This window comes from Aquarana catesbeiana, linkage group LG07 (genome assembly GCF_042186555.1).
Source record: "Aquarana catesbeiana isolate 2022-GZ linkage group LG07, ASM4218655v1, whole genome shotgun sequence".
In the NCBI taxonomy this organism is placed as follows: domain Eukaryota; kingdom Metazoa; phylum Chordata; class Amphibia; order Anura; family Ranidae; genus Aquarana; species Aquarana catesbeiana.
In genome coordinates this window covers 76,374,136-76,391,781 of record NC_133330.1, presented here as the reverse complement: position 1 = coordinate 76,391,781, position 17,646 = coordinate 76,374,136, and the positions used below count along the sequence as shown (strand labels likewise).

General features: G+C 37.3%; 1 protein-coding gene across 2 annotated transcripts in view; it reads right to left on the bottom strand.

Annotated features, from left to right (window-relative positions):
• SLC6A11 (solute carrier family 6 member 11) overlaps positions 1-17,646 on the bottom strand; it is a 473,797-nt gene that overhangs the window by 11,565 nt on the left and 444,586 nt on the right. For both annotated transcript variants that reach the window (XM_073592347.1, XM_073592348.1), the window contains one exon: positions 4,242-4,412. In XM_073592347.1, the coding sequence (XP_073448448.1) occupies positions 4,242-4,412 (171 nt within the window). The remainder of the gene's footprint in view (positions 1-4,241; positions 4,413-17,646) is intronic.

The window sequence follows — 17,646 nt, the reverse complement described above, 5'->3', positions numbered from 1 at the left end:
TTAAACTTTTTTTATTTTAAACTATTGAAAAAGTCTTATTTTGCAAAAAATTAAAAACCCAGTGGTGATTAAATACCACCAATCAAAAGCTCTATTTGTGTAAAAAAAATTATACAAAATTTATATGGGTACAGTGTTGCATGACCATGCAATTATCATTCAAAATGTGACAGTGCTAAAAAACTGAACATTGGCCTGGGCAGGAAAGGGGGTGAAAGTGGTTAAATAAATTTGAGAAAAAGATGTTTATTTAAAATCTACGGGGTAAGAAATAGTTAAAGTGATTATAAAGTCACTTTTTTTAATAAAAATAACTAACATGTCATACTTACCTTCTCTGTTCAGTTTGTTTTGCACAGAGCAGCCCAGATCCTCCTCTTCTCGGGTGCCTCTTTGGCTCTTCTGGCCCCTCCCTCCTTGTGAGTGCCCCCAGAGCAAGCAGCTTGCTCTGGGGGCACCCAAGCCAAGCCATAGCTCCCTGTGTCTATTCAGACCCAGGTTCACCCCCTTTCTCTTCCCATTGGCTGACTGACTTTAATTGACAGCAGCAGGAGCCAATGGCGCCACTGTTGTGTCTCAGCCAGCCAGGAGGGAAAGTCCTGGGATGACCGAGGCACTCGTAGACATTGCTGGATAGAGGCTCAGGTAAGTATTAGGGGGGCTGAGGGGGGCTGCTGCACACAGAAGGCTTTTTATCTTAATGCAAAGAATGCATTAAGATTAAAAAAACTTCTGACTTTACAACCACTTTAAGTATATTGAAGTGTATGCCACCTCCTTGATCACTGGATGTTCTTTACAATATACACTTTTATTCATGCTGGGCAGTACAGCTTTCACTATACCTCTGGTGCTCCAGGAGGACACTTGTGGTTCCCTTACACAAAAGCCACACCATCATTTCTCTGCTCCTCCTTTCTTCTTGTCGATGAACTGAAAACCTTGTATTCTATGAATCGATTTGCAGAATACAAATATATAATATAAAAGGAAAAGAATGGTTGGACATGCAGTTTGTGTGTAAAAGAGCTGCAACTCTAATGCCCCGTACACATGATCGGACTTTCCGCCAACAAAACTGTGGATTTTTGTTTGAAGGTTGTTGGCTCAAACTTGTCTTGCATACACACGGTCACACAAATGTTGGCCAAAAATTACGAATGTGGGAATGTGGTGATGTACAAGACGTACGACGAGCTGAGAAAAAGGAAGTTCAATAACTCCTTCTGCTTGATTCCGAGCATGCGTGAACTTTTGTGCGACGGACTTGTGTACACGTGATCCGACTTTCCAACAACAAAGTTTTATTGGCGGAAAATTTGAGAACCTGTTATCAAACATTTGTTGGCAGAAAGTCCGACAGCAAATGTTCGATGGAGCATACACATGGTCGGACTTTCCCACAACAAGCTCGCATCCAATATTTCCCATCGGAAAATCCGACCGTGTGTACGCGGCATTAGGCTTCATGTACAACACAGCTCCTGAACTTGAGTTTAGGAGCTTTTGGCATCTTTTTCAACAAAGCTCCCAAAGCTCCCAAAGCTCCCAAAGCTCCTAAAACTTCAACTCAATTTCATCAAAGCCTATGTGTCAATGTACACATAGGCTTTTAGCAGAGTTAAGGTGCTGCTTTGGTTACGGCAGGTTCAACCTCCCTTTCCTGAATGTGGAAGAATCATGGAAGAAGGATAGGAACGTGTTGACCACCAGCCGCAAAATGCGGCAAAATCACAGTAGAATTAAGATTTTGAGGCATTTTGTGTTTTCCCACAGCCGGCGGTCAAAGTAGGTGTACACGAAGCCTTGTAATGGAACACTTTTGCTTTACTTCCTAGTATGAATAAATGTGTAAATTGTAAAGAACAGTCAGCGATCCAGGAGGTGACATACACCTCATTACACTTAACTATTTTGTTAGACATACTTCTTTTTAAAGCCAACATGTCTCAAGGGTATGTTACTCTCTTCATAAACATATGACTCATCACAAAGCTATATCCCATATAACAGAGGTAAAACCTGCACCCTATAGGCTTTAAAAAAGAAAAAAAAGAGTTGGCTATGGTGCAGGATAATTATGTATCTGTTTACATTCTGCATATTACATCCTATCAGGACATTGGGTAAGTTAACTGGAAAAACTGTGTAACAAAATGTCCCACATTCCGCTTGAGTGCTTTCGTCATATACCACTTCCTCCCAGTCTGAATATAGATATCAGATATTCCAACCACTAACAAGCACAAAACAAGACAATACTTGTTTAGTTGCTGAACATGGACTCTTTTATTAGAACCAAAACACAAGTCTTATATACAGTAAAAGAGGAGGTTCCTCCCTCCTGCTCATATTACTCTAACAATACAACTGTAACCAGAAACAGAATTGACAAGAGCTAATTAACTAATCCCTTAAAGCAGCAGATCTGACTCCATGCCCTCCTGAGCATTGTTATGATTAATCGGGATTTCACTATAGGTCAGACTTGTTGTCATCAAGCTCATCATAACATCAACACATAACTCCTTCATATAATAGCAAGGTCAATTAGCACAAACAACAATGGGTGAAAATACTCTTAGAAGCTGTGGCAAGCCAGACTATACTAATTTACATTATAGAAGACAACAGACAGGTGGCCTGAGATGATGACATTAGCACCTAACATTATGTGTCCCAACAGTATGAATCAGTCACTATTTCTAATATGACATATACAGGGTTCCCAGAGTCTGTGTGTCTTGGGGGACATGGGCCTGAATCTAAAGTAATACCACCTCAAGGGTCCCCAGGCATACAGCTCACATCTCCAGCTCCTATTCCTGAACGACCAGAAACTCTATATCTTCCAGTGCCCAGTACACTTCCGAGATGTTCAGGAACTCTTCTCTGAAATCCATGATTTCATCCAACCGCCACTCCAAATCACTCCCAAAGTTATTGTCCCCTGTCAGCTTCACATACAACAGTCCCAGGCCGCCATAGTCAAAGCCTTCCGTTGGGATGTTATCCGCTATCCAAGGGCATGCTTGGGATACCTGCCACTGGAGGGCTCTGTAGCTCTCATCCAGCCGCATCTCTGCCCAGACCAGCCTGCTTAATTCAGCTGTCTGCTCCTTGTGCGGTTTTTCTCCCAAAAACAGCACCCGCAATCCATATTGTGACCAGTACCTTTCCTGGATGGAGGGGAGAACTTTTCCCTGGTGTCGCTGCTCATGGGCTAGCGCTTCCTTCCAGAGTTCACAGCGGATAGAATCAAACCATCCCAGCAGGACCTGCTCTGATACTGGTCCTCTGTGCTGTATCTGCATCTCTCGCAACCTCCTTCTGAATTCCTCTTCCATGGTGGCTGGTATCTGTACCTCTCCTCTCCTGCTATCAGGACCTTGGATCCAGGTGGAAGTTTGGATGTCCCAGATTGCAGGAAGCGTCCCACTGCTTGCCACCAATGTAACATAACGTCCTACACTCCTATGCATTGTAATGATTAATCAGGATTTCACTACAGGTCAGACTTGTTGTCACCGGGCTTCACACAGTACATTATCATACATTATCATAAACATCAACACAGAACTCCTTTATACAATAGCAAGGTTAATTAGCACAAACAACAATGGGTGAAAATACTCTTAGAAGCTGTGGCAAGCCAGACTAGACTCATTTACATTATAGAAGACAACAGGCAGGTGGCTGGAGATGATGACATTAGCATCTAACAGTATGTGTCCCAACAGTATGAATCAGTCACTATTTCTAATATGACATATACAGGGTTCCCAGAGTCTGTGTGTCTTGGGGGACATGGGCCTGAATCTAAAGTAACACCACCTCAAGGGTCCCCAGGCATACAGCTCACAAAGAGCATCGTTCCCCCAAATGCCAGGGCCCATAAACAGCAGGCAAGAGGCTAGCATTCAGTCCCCTCCAAAAGCCTCTGTCCCGGGTGAGTCTGTCACAAACTGGTTTTAAGTTTAACCCCAAATAAGATAAAAGTGAGAACAGCACCAGAAAGCCAGAGCTGGAGACTATCCTCGAAGAACACCAATGAGTAAAACTGTTGTGAAGTAATGAAACAACTTGTCATTTGGCACTGAAATTGTAGATTTTTTTTCAAAAAATATTATTTACATAGTATGAAAAATAACATATTTTGTTAAATTTAGATTGCAAGATTGATATAAACAATGTATGCAAGGAAGAATCCGGATGTCCTGTAATTGGTATTATCATCTTACCTCAGATAAAGTTCCTTCAGTCTTCCACACCTTTACGATTATCCACAGTGGAATGCACACCATTGATGAAAGGGCCATCATCCAGCCTATTCCATAACCCCATGGTGGGTATGTATATACATTATTGTACTTCAGAGGCTTGTACTTCACCAAGAAGAATATGAATATGCTCTAAAATAAAATTAAAATAAACTGCATTCACAAAAAAACATAATGTTCATACAAAAATACAATCTCATTTATCAAAACTTTTCAATATATAGATTCTAACCTGCTGTGGTAAATGAAAGCTAAATAGCAAATACATGAATGTGATTGGTTTGTTATGGGGCAACACAGAGGTCTGTTATGCCAATAACATCACACCATCAATCAGGACCAATAAATATTTATCAGCTCCAGTATCAGAGCTGTTACTGAATAGTTAAGGACTATTTTATGTTGCTCATAGGATATAACATTGATCTGTATGCGTTTTTAGAACCAAAGGTGGGGAAATCAATCCTCCGCATTCAAATTTCAACTGATATGCTCAGTAGGAAAACCGATTATCTTCTGGTGATTTGCTCCAAACATCCTTTGTGCCATTTTACCTTCTGTTAATATACACTGGGCTCCTCCATGCCACATATGCTTTCTCTTCTACCTATGCTTTCCCAAGCTATTTCAAAGCCAAGCGACACAAAATTACAGCAAAAACATACTTCCTTTCCAACAGTGCCTTCCTCTCTAGTACTATTCGGGAAGCAGCCTTTAAAATCCCTTTTGTTAGTACCATGCCCCCAAAACTCTACATAAACTCTTTCCACAGTGCTCCCCGTTTTGTTGGAGATGTGAAAAACACAAGGGCTTCTATTTTCCTATCTTCTGGTCCCACCCATATATATGGTAAAAAAGAAAAAAATGAGAACCAAATAAATGGGTAAAGCTGGGTAAAGATTTTTTTTTGGACTGTTGATTAGCATGTCAGTATTTTCCAGTGTGTGGCTGCATTTATGAGCAGCTTCCCAATGTAGACTTTATGTGGTGAGTTGCTCCCTTTTTCACTGCATGTACTGTAAGTGTATTTATTTTAAATAAGGAACTGTTCTTCTTACATGGAGAGCACTACGTGCTCTTTTTTCTCTTTTTGAACATTACGTCTGGGCTAATATTCTTGAATAGAGTAAGTGATTCCACAATAGTGTTTGATGCTGGCTAATGCTTTTCCCAGCTATTTAAAGGAACCTGCAAGATTTATATATGCATGGACATTAATATAAAATAACTTTTCTTACATATTCATTGGATTGGTTAATTTAGGATATCACACTATTTATTATATATCACATTATATATTATATATTACTTTATGGTATATTTGAAGGATTTGAAAAAGGCCCACCTCCTTGATGCCACATATACATGTGAGCTCGGCAAAAATGAGTTAAGTAATATCCAAATTACTGCTGAATAAACAGGCCTATGGCAAAAATGTAGTAACACTCCATGCCTGTGCTTTATCTGTACTAAATTTGCTTTTTAAATTATTCTGCACACTTTTATTTACTAAAACTGGAGATTGCAAATCTGGTGCGGCTGGGCATGGTAGCCAATCAGCTTCTAACTTCAGCTTGTTCAATTAAGCTTTGACAAAAAAAATACTGGAAGCTAATTTCTATGTAGCGCTGCACCAAATTTTGCACTCTCCAGTTTTAGTAAATCAACCTCTTTGTCTTTAGTAAATTTAGCCTAGCCTTTTCAACTAAAATTGTCCTACTGCTGGCCGCTATACTACATCATTACAATTATACACTATTATACACTGTTGTGTCTTCTGAGGTCTCTTAATCCTTGTAGTAAAACACCTACCTGTGCTTTTTGTCGGTTTTTAATTTGGACCTAATATAGCTTTTTAAATTTGTGCTGCTGCTGGCCAGTTTTACACTGCTTTGAAGAGCAAGGACCACATTGCAATCAAACAGTTCAGAATTTCAAAATCTCTATTTTGAATAGCATCATGAAGATTTTAAACAACCAGGATCATTTTTGTGGGACCAGTCTCCATTGCATGTTTACCCACTGTTTAATCACAATCACATAAAGAAAGAGTGGATGGCACTAGTGTGAACACTGACTTTTTCAAGGACTCTATGTTTATTTCAGTGTTGCAATGGGAAAATGGAAAGGACAGGTTCCTGTATATGCAGGCACCACCACCGCTCCTGTCCAGGTCAGTGGCAGCTGGTGAAGTTTTAGGATTGGGGGCGCCAGAACTCTCCCTTCCTTTTCAGCCCCTCCCACTTTCATATGCCCCACCCCTTATATAATCCTCCCACTCCGTTCCCTGTATTCCACCCATAGAGTAAGGAGCATACAGCCCAGCATCACAAGACAGGGTGTAAAGCCCAGCATCACAGGACAGGGTATACAGCCCAGCATCACAGATAGGTTATATATCTCAGCATTACAGATAGGGTATACAGCTCAGCATTACAGATAGGGTATACAGCTCAGCATTACAGATAGGGTATACACATGGCTGGAGAATTAGAGAGAGACAGAGATAGTATGATGATGATCCTTCCTCCTGTCCTGTAGTCAAACTATACAGCTATATACACCCACATCTTCCTTCCTGACTGTATATGGAGACCTTCCACCATCATCACTGTGACTGCAGAAGTGCAGATATATATCATCTGTCTCTATCTCTCTGTCTCTCTGCTCCTCCAGCCGCGTGATCGTGCCCAGGCCCAGTCTGCACTGGCTGCTCTGGTGGGGAGAGAAGTGGGGAAGCTGTGTAATGTACGCCTATGCGGAGCGTTGGCTGTCAGTGCAGGGGAAATCATCAACATTATCAATCCTCCATGTCCAGCTGAGGCCCGCTGGCGGCACTGGGGGCACTAAGACGGTTGGTGCTGCTTAGCTAAGTAACTTAGCTTACCGTCTGTTCCGTCAGGCCATGTTCTCCAAGTGGTGGGGAAACCAGAAGTGACGGTTCCACCTACCATCCCCTGGACCCGCCAACCAGGTGCAACAGGGTGGAATGGAATCATGAATAATTCAATGTAGAATGGGACTGGGAGTGTAAACAGGATGCATGGCAAGCTTTTCAGCTGCAATCACCTGATTGCAGCAAGTGAGTTTCTAGTGGACAGCTCAGTGTTTTGTGACCAGACACTCTTAAAGGGCCACACAGCTTGGGGGGGAAGTGCCCAAGCGCCCCCTATTGACAAGCCACCACTGGTCCAGGTGTAAAATAGAATGTGATAGGGAAGCATTCAGGAGGTTTGAATGTGCACCAAATCCGCAGGATATAATAGAAGTCTATGGCTTAATGCAGCTAACCCACAGTTGCCCTGCGCTGCACCCACGGATCAGCGTGAATGCAGCCTAATAGTTGTTGCCCTTTCATAGGTGCTAATATGCCCAATGCAAAAGCTTAGTGTATTTGTTGTTTAATACACTGACCTTCCTTTCCTCTTCTAGCTTCTGTTGGCATTGCTCTCCAGGCTGCTAGAAAGGTCCCAGGCAAAGTGTACTTGGTATCACTCCACCTGGGACAGAAGCCAGCACTACAAAGGAAGCATCAGCTTATGCGGCTCTTGCTCTCTCTGTGGCCACCTGCTTCCTCTGCTGTTGGCACTGGCTAGATGCACTATGATGCTCTGGGATTGTGGGTCAGCAACCCGTTGATTGTGATCTGAGCTTGCCAACACACCGTCCCAGAGCATGGGCATGCTCTTCCCTGGTTTGGGGTCACAGGCCACAACAGAGGGCTCTGTGGGCCACATGTAGAACAAAATAAAAACAAAAATATAGAGATGACAGGTGATAAAATGGTTGGGTCTGGGCTAGTGTTTTGCTCTCAGCTCTATCAAAGTTCATGTCACTGCTCTTTTTATCTTGTTTTAGAGACCATTGGTGTCTACCTGATTAAAAAGACCTAACATGCTTCAGTAGTGGCCTTTTTAATATTAGAGACATAACTCTTTCCTCTATCACCTAAAAGATGGGATTCCTTGCAGCCATCACCTTTGCAAGGTCAGTGACTGATCTGGTTGCGTTATTGTTAAAGTAACCCATTTTTTTGCATAGGAACAAGATGGTGTTGAGGTCTAGGACTTCTTTTATTAAAGGTAGTATCCAGTTTGCATTGCTGTCCCTGCTTGTTGTTGCTTTAACAGGGCAGGGATGGCCATACAATGAAAAACATTAGCAATTTAAATAAAAAATAAATTGTGTAAAAAAAAATGTAAATAACTGCAACAAATACAACATACACAACTGCCAGTCCATGACAGTCAATGTCCCCCTCCAGACTGCCTTTCTGATTTGTTTTCCCTTGTGAAGAAAATTATGAGGAAGAGCAGGCAGCCTGAGGCAGTATAACTCGTTGCTCATATTTATGCTACTACTTGCCTTTCCCCTGCATTCCCCCTATAATTTATTCCATCCACTTCTTGCTGCCTGCCCTCCCCCTGCATTGTGGAACAGCAGGTAGCCTTTTTGCACAGGGGCAAGGTGGTGTTTTGCCCTAGGACTCTGCTTGTAAATGCTTCACTTAGACAGGAGTGGTCTTACAAGGAAAAAAATATTAATTGAAAAACAAATCGGTAAATACTATAAAAATAAAATTAAAAATAAAAAAAAACACTATTTCCTTATGCAGAGCTGCTGCCACTCACTTTAGCTCTTACCGACCTCTTTTTATTCAATGAAAAGAAAAAGAAGAAGAAAGACAAATTTATTGAACATCAAATAATGTCAATTCTTCATCTGGCATTTTATTTCCTGTCATACAAATATAGAGCTAGATGCAAGAAAGTGGATTTTATTTTTAAATTCAACTTCACCTGTTTCTAAAACCTAAAAGATACATTTAACAGTAAAGTGAAACAGACATCTGATGGCTGTTTTTTATGTTAGTTCTTTATAATGAAGACTTATTCATGGTAGATAAAAACCAAGAGACTGGATAGTCATGGCTAAATACAATTTTTTGTTGAAGCTGTATGTTAAAGCGGAACTAAATGCACTTTTTAATTTTTGCTAAAAGGCAGGTTCTTTGTTGCAGTGGGGTGGATTTTTGAAGGCAAACAGCCTGTGCACTTTGCAAGTGCAATTGCAGTTGCTCCAGAGCATAGTAAATGAGGGGAAGCTCTGCTGACTTCCATCATCCAATCATGTGAAAGTAAAAAATGTAGTTTTTTTTCCTTGTATGTGTTTGGGTATTCTTTGCAAAGTGCAGCTTTATCTAATTTACTAAGCTCTGGAGCAACTGCACATGCAAAGTGCAGAAGTGCAGAGTCCATTTGCCTGTAATAAATCCACCCCACTGTCTCTTCTGCAAAAAAATAATCTTACTTGTCTGTTCTCTGTGAAATGTACACTGAGCTGTGCATATACAGCTGAGTTTAAATTCTGGTACACTGCCAGCATATCGGGATGACGTCACTCTTGCATATGCATGTGAATGATGTCATCCTGCACCAGCCAATCATAATGGATGAAGACCAAAACCAGGAAGAGCCAAGGTAGAAAGATGCTGTGCCAGCGAGGGATCTCTTGAGGGAGGGACCTCCATTGGAATTAATGTACTGTAAGTATTTTTCTCTTTAGTCATTCTTTAGAAAAAATATCTCAGTACATCTGTGCAATACATGCACACTTCCAAATGTTTATTCCCTACAATTACAAAAAATACCCATTGATTCATCTGAAATATAACAAAGTTTCAACAGAAAGACTGACAGGTAATTACATAAAACATTTGAAGTTAGGATTTTTGCTATAAAGTATTGAGAGGGTGTCCACATTTTATTTTCAGTTTGTTATATTTCTTGTTCTATTCCAAAGTTATATTAATCTTTTTCACAACCAACAGAATAACTAACTTTACCAGAGATGCCCAAAGGGGAAGCAGCCTATGGTCAGAGGATTATGTACAAAATCTAGATTCTGCTGTCTGCCGTTCCCCCTTGCTCCCCTTCATTTACTGTTGCTTTTCTTCTCCCCCCTGTTGTGAAAGGGTTGGCTTCAAATCCTCAAAGTGGGGCATTTTGGGTTCCCTCTGGGATAGTGGCAGTACATTCCTTAATTTTGTATCAGGGAAGGGTAAAACTCCCCCCTTGAATGAGTCCCAAATTGATATTGAATTGATTGAAATTGATGATACCCCAAAACTCAAACACACGCATGTGTGTACATATCTATATATACATACACTTCTTCTAAATTAAATGTAAACAAACATTTATGTATGTATTAAAACATGTTTTAATTAAATAAACACATCCATTTAAAAAAAAATGTTTTGTTTTTTTCTATAATAAAACCTTTAATTGTTCACACTAATGGTTGAGGTGCAGTAAAACCCTGCTGTCGAGTTGTGCTCTTACAGCCCCTCAACCATTACCAACTTTTAGCTGTAGAGGCAGTGGCTGGGCATGTTCACATGACACAGCTGCAATTATACCCCCTGTTGCTTTGAGCAAGTGCAGCCCCACACTAACTGTGACCCATTCAAGTGAATGGTGGCACTCTACAAGTGCAGTGTGGAGTTCAAGGGGTTAAATGCTCTCTGAAGCATGATATGATCGCAAATCATTCTTCAAAAATCAAAGTACATGTGAATGAGCCCCTACATATTCCCACCCTACCCCCAACAGAACTAGATTTAAAAAGCCATTTGCAAACAAACCGTTTGCCCCCTCCCCCAAAATAAAACATGCACTCCCAGCCTCCAACACTTCTGGGAGCTCAAAGTCCCATGATAATGCACTCATCTAACAAGCAGTAGTGTGTTATCATAGGATTTTGAGCTCCCCACACTGCCAGGAAGCACTGAGCATTACTCCTGCCTCCTGAGAACATTGAAGATGCGGGTCCAGCCAAGCATATCTTTCTTAGAGGGAATGGTTTGTTGACAAATGGTTTCCTATTTTTTTCACATTATAATTTTGTCAAGTGTTGAGACATCTGCTTACCTCTATAAGGCTTTCCTGTGAAAGCAAATGAGGCTTGGGAGGGCAGGTGGAGTGCAGCTGAATATCACTGCACCTACTGTCAGGGATGCTGTTCCCGGGACTGTTGAGGTGACATAGTCTAATGTGCCTGCCTGCTTGCTTACTCTGCAGCTGGTGGTGCAGGGATGAAGTGCCAGAATGGAGATGTTGCATGATACACCATAAAAAAGCCCTGGCAGCATTGCAAGTGGGACTTGAAGATCTGTCTCATGGGAAGGGCTACATATAGATTGAAATTCAGCCAGTCCCTGCTGGACAAATCTCTGTGTGTAGCCAGCTTTACCTTATTCCTTTCTCCAGCAGGTTCCCTTCACTGCTCTGACTTGTCCTATTCAGCTTCTATGACAGTTAGTCACTGGGGTCATACTCCAGCCTCCCCATCATACCATACAAGGTTAATGTCCCTGTATGGTGTGAGATGATGTCACGGCTTTGGGTGAAGAAAGAGAGCTTGGAATCAGTTATGTTAAAGAAGTGACCCCCCTCCACCTCCCCCCACATTCACACGCTGCATGGATGGACTTTCGTTTTCTGAAGTTGGGTTGTGTAATGAATTCACATTCCTTGCTGTTTATGCTAAGATTTTTTTTTATTAGGTTAGGAATTACTGGGACTTCAGAGGTGCTACATAGATGTATGCCATATACACATTATATCTTATTAAATATAATTATTTTTAATAAGATATGTGTAAACGGCATACATCTATGTAGCACATCAGAAGTCCCAGTAATTAGTATTAAAAAATGGTATTTATCTTTCAGTTACCCTTCCCTGCAAGCTGCAAGGCAGGTTTACAGCACAGAATAGTACTGTATAGTGTAAAAGGCAGAGAAGGTCGGAGCTCAGGTGAAGAAGATGCAGGCTGCCATCTGTCCTCTCCTCATTTGGCCCCAGGGAGAGCTCTTGTGTGTGCTGGGCAGGAAGCAGTGTTTGGGGCAACACGGTGATGATTTCTTCCTGCTCTGCCCACCAGTACTGGAGCTATGAAAGCCCTCACTCAGCCAGACAAACAGAAACCCTCCTGTGAGGACTGCCGCCACTGGTAGACATGTGCAGGATGAAAAAATTCGTTTAGTTTAGTTTCGTTTCGATTCGTTATTTAACTTAATTCGTTTAGTTAAATTCCTTGCATTCATTACATTTGTTTTCGGAATTCGTTTCGTTTCGTATTCGAATTCGAAAAAATTCGACCGCATTCGAAAAAATTCGACCGCATTCGAAAAAAACTATCAAATTCGAAAAAATTCGAACACATTCGAAAAAAACTGTCAAATTCGAAAAAATTCCACCACATTCGAAAAAAACTATCAAATTCGAAAAAATTCTACCACATTCGAAAAAAACTGTCAAATTCGAAAAAATTCTACCACATTCGGAAAAAACTATCAAATTCGAAAAAATTCCACCACATTCGAAAAAAACTATCAAATTCGAAAAAATTCTACCACATTCGAAAAAAACTGTCAAATTCGAAAAATTTCTACCACATTCGAAAAAAACTATCAAATTCGAAAAAATTCTTACTACATTTGAAAAAACTATCAAATTCGAAAAAATTCTACCACATTCGAAAAAAACTGTCAAATTCGAAAAATTCTTACTACATTTGAAAAAACTATCAAATTCGAAAAAATTCTACCACATTCGAAAAAAACTGTCAAATTCGAAAAAATTCTACCACATTCGAAAAAAACTGTCAAATTCGAAAAATTTCTACCACATTCGAAAAAAACTGTCAAATTCGAAAAAATTCTTACTACATTTGAAAAAACTATCAAATTCGAAAAAATTCTACCACATTCGAAAAAAACTGTCAAATTCGAAAAAATTCTACCACATTCGAAAAAAACTGTCAAATTCGAAAAATTTCTACCACATTCGAAAAAAACTATCAAATTCGAAAAAAACAATAACTGAATTTGAAAAAGTAAACTATATATAACCATTTTGCGAAATTTGAAATTCGTATAGAATGAAATCGAATTCCAATAGAAAAGATTAGGATAGAATAGAAAGTATAAAAGAATAGCATAGAAAAACAATAGATCAGAATAGAAAAAAATATATAATTTATTGTATTCTAAGCTTTTCTATTTGAATTCAAATTCATTCTGTACCAAATTCCAATTTTGGAAGATGGTTAAATATATATATTATATTTTTTTTCTATTCTGTTCCATTGTTTTTCTATGCTATTCTTTTCTATTCTATTCTAAACTTTTCTATTCGAATTTGAATTAATTCTATACGAAATTCGAATTTCGGAAGATGGCTTCTAAAATTAGAATTTCGTATAGAATGAATTCGAATTTGAATAGAAAAGATTAGAATAGAAATAGAATAGACTAGAAAAACAATAGAACAGAAGAGAATAAAATATAATATATATATTTTTTTCTATGCTATTCTTTTTTATTCTATTCTAAACATTTCTATTCGAATTTGAATTCATTCTATACGAAATTCGAATTTCGGAAGATGGCTTCTGAAATTCGAATTTCGTATAGAATGAATTTGAATTTGAATAGAAAAGAATAGACTAGAAAAACAATAGAACAGAACAGAATAAAATATAATATATATATATTATATCTTATTCTATTCTGTTCTATTGTTTTTCTAGTCTATTCTTTCTACTCTATTTTAATCTTTTCTATTCAAATTAATTTTATACGAAATTCGAATTTTGGAAGATGGTTTTATATATATATATATATATATATATATATATATATATATATATATATATATATATATATATATATATATATATATATATATATATATATATATATATATATAAAAAATATTTTTTCTATTCTGTTCTATTGTTTTTCTATTATTTTCTATTATATTCTGATCTTTTCTATTTGAATTCAAATTCATTCTATACAAAATTCGAATTTCAGAAAATAGTTATATAGAAATAGAATGAAATCAAATTCTAATAGAAAAGAATAGAATAGAAAAACAAGAGAACAGAATAGAAAGAAATATTTTATATATATATAAAAATAAATAAAACCATCTTCCGAAATTGGAATTTGGTACAGAATGAATTCGAATAGAAAAGATTAGAATAGAATATTTTATATTTTTTTCTATTCTGTTCTATTGTTTTTCTATGCTATTCTTTTATATTATTTTCTGTTCTATTCTAATCTTTTCTATTTGAATTCATTCTGTACCAAATTCCAATTTCGGAAGATGTGTGTGTATATGTGTATATATATATATATATATATATATATATATATATTTTTTTTTTTTTTTCTATTCTATTGTTTTTCTGTTCTAGTCTTTTCTATTAGAATTCGATTTCATTCTATTTCATTCTGTTTCTGTATAACCATTTTCGGAAATTCAAATTTCGTATAGAATGATTTTGCATTCAAATAGAAAAGATTAGAATAAAATAGAAAAGAATAGAAAAGAATAGAAAAACAATAGACCAGCATAGAAAAAAAATAAAAATAAAAAAAATATATATAAATATGTATACCGTATTTATCGGCATATAACACGCACTTTTTTCCCCTTAAAATCAGGGGAAAATCATGGGTGCGTGTTATACGCCGATCCCTTGCGATCCTGAGCTGACAGATCTTCAAAATCGCCGACCGCGATTTGAAAATGGCGCCGAAATACACAGAGCCGGTCCTCGGCTCTTCTCGGCCACTTTCGGCTTCACTCGAGTGCCGCCCGAACCTAGCCGAGTGTACTCGGCTAGGATCAGATAGCTCCGCTCACAGTCACGCCCATCCCGGGTGGGACTACAAGTGGAGCCGAAAGTGAACGAGAGCCGCCGAGAAGAGCCGAGGACCGGCTCTGTGTATTTTGGCGCCAGCGGCACCATTTTCAAATCGCGGTCGGCGATTTTGAAGCTCAGGATCGCAGGGGATCACAGGATTTTCAAACTGCGAGCTGCAAGGCTGCACTGGGGCAAGGCTGCACTGGGGCAAGGCTGCACTGGGATAAGGCTGCAATGGACACTGGGAAGGCTGCACTGACAAGGCTGCACTGACAAGGCTGCACTGACAAGGCTGCACTGACAAGGCTGCACTGACAAGGCTGCACTGGGGCAAGGCTGCACTGAGAAGGCTGCAATGATGGGCATTTAAATGTAAGTTTTTTTCCCTTAAACTTCCCTCCTAAAAGTTTTTTTTTCCTTAAAATTCCCTCCTAAACTTGGGGTGCGTGTTATACGCCGATAAATACGGTCATTTTTTTGTATTATTCTCTTCTATTGTTTTTTTATGCTTTTCTTTTCTATTATTTTATATTCTATAATAGTCTTTTCAATTCAAATTCATTCTATACGAAATTCGAATTTCGGAACATGGCTTCTGAAGTTTGAATTTCTTATAGAATGAATTCGAATTAGAACAGAAAATAATAGAAAAAAATAGACTAGAAAAACAATAGAACAGAATAGAAGAAAATATAATATACATATATATATTATATATTATATTTTCTTCTATTCTGTTTCATTGTTTTTCTATGCTATTCTTTTCTATTCTATTCTAAACTTTTCTATTCGAATTTGAATTCATTCTATACGAAATTCGAATTTCGGAAGATGGCTTCTAAAAGTGGAATTTCGTATAGAATGAATTCGAATTTGAATAGAAAAGATTAGAATAGAAAATAATAGACTAGACAAACAATAGAACAGAATAAAATATAATATATATAATTTTTTGTATTCTGTTCTATTGTTTTTCTAGTCTTTTCTCTTCTACTCTGTTCTAATCTTTTCTATTCAAATTCGAATTCATTTTATAAGAAATTCAAATTTTGGAAGATGGTTTTATATATATATATATATATATATATATATATATATATATATATATATATATTATACATATATATATATATATATATATATATATATATATATATATATATATATTATACATATACACACACATATATTATATATATATATATATATATATATATATAAAACCATCTTCCGAAATTTGAATTTCTTATAATATGAATTCGAATTTGAATAGAAAAGATTAGAATAGAGTAGAAGAGAAAAGACTAGAAAAACAATAGAACAGAATAGAATAAATTATATATATTATATTTTATTCTGTTCTGTTCTATTGTTTGTCTAGTCTATTATTTTCTATTCTAATCTTTTCTATTCAAATTCGAATTCATTCTATACGAAATTCCACTTTCAGAAGCCATCTTCCGAAATTCGAATTTCGTATAGAATGAATTTAAATTCGAATAGAAAAGTTTAGAATAGAATAGAAAAGAATAGCATAGAAAAACAATGAAACAGAATAGAAAATTATATATATATATATATATATATATATATATATATATATATATATATATATATATATATATATAACATCTTCCAAAATTCGAATTTCATATAGACCGAAATCAAATTTGAATGTAAAAGATTAGAATAGAATAGAAAATAATAGAAAAGAATAGACTAGAAAAACAATAGAACAGAATAGAAGAAAATATAATATATATATTTTCTTCTATTCTGTTCTATTGTTTTTATAGTCTATACTTTTCTATTATTTTCTGTTCTAATCATTTCTATTCAAATTCATTCTATACGAAATTCAAACTTCAGAAGCCATGTTCCGAAATTCGAATTTCGTATAGAATAAATTTGAATTTGAATTGAAAATACTATTATAGAATATAAAATAATAGAAAAGAAAAGCATAAAAAAACATATATATATATATATATATATATACATATTCTATTGCTTTATTATTTTATATTCTACCTTATTGTTTTTTTTAGAAAAACGTTTTCTATTTTTTTTTAATTTGATTATGTTTTCGAATTCGATTCGAATATGTTTTCGAATTCGATTCGAATATGTTTTCGAATTCGATTCGAATATGTTTTCGAATTCGATTCGAATATGTTTTCGAATTCGATTCGAATATGTTTTCGAATTCGATTCGAATTCGTTCGTTTTTTTTTCGGATTCGTTTAAATTCTTTACTTTTGTCATTCGGAAATTCGGATGCATCCGAATTTCCGAATAATGAAAAATTCGTCCGAATTTCGATTCGGAACGAAACGAAATGCACATGCCTAGCCACTGGCTGTGGAGTAAGCAGGCATGAATTATCCGCTGCTGCTTCTATAGTCCTGGCTACAGCATCTCTGACAGCAGACGGCGGAGTGATATTCAGCTGTCAGGGATGCTGAAGCCGGAACTACAAAGGCAGGATCGTAAAATGTGGCCACTTATCTGCTTATTCCGCGGCCGGTGGCCGCAGTGCTCAATGGTAGTTAGGCATCCCACTCGCAGCACTACCAGTGTCCATTAGTGGAGGAACTAAAATTAAGTTTTTGGGCATTCTAACAGAAAAACAGCCCTGGGG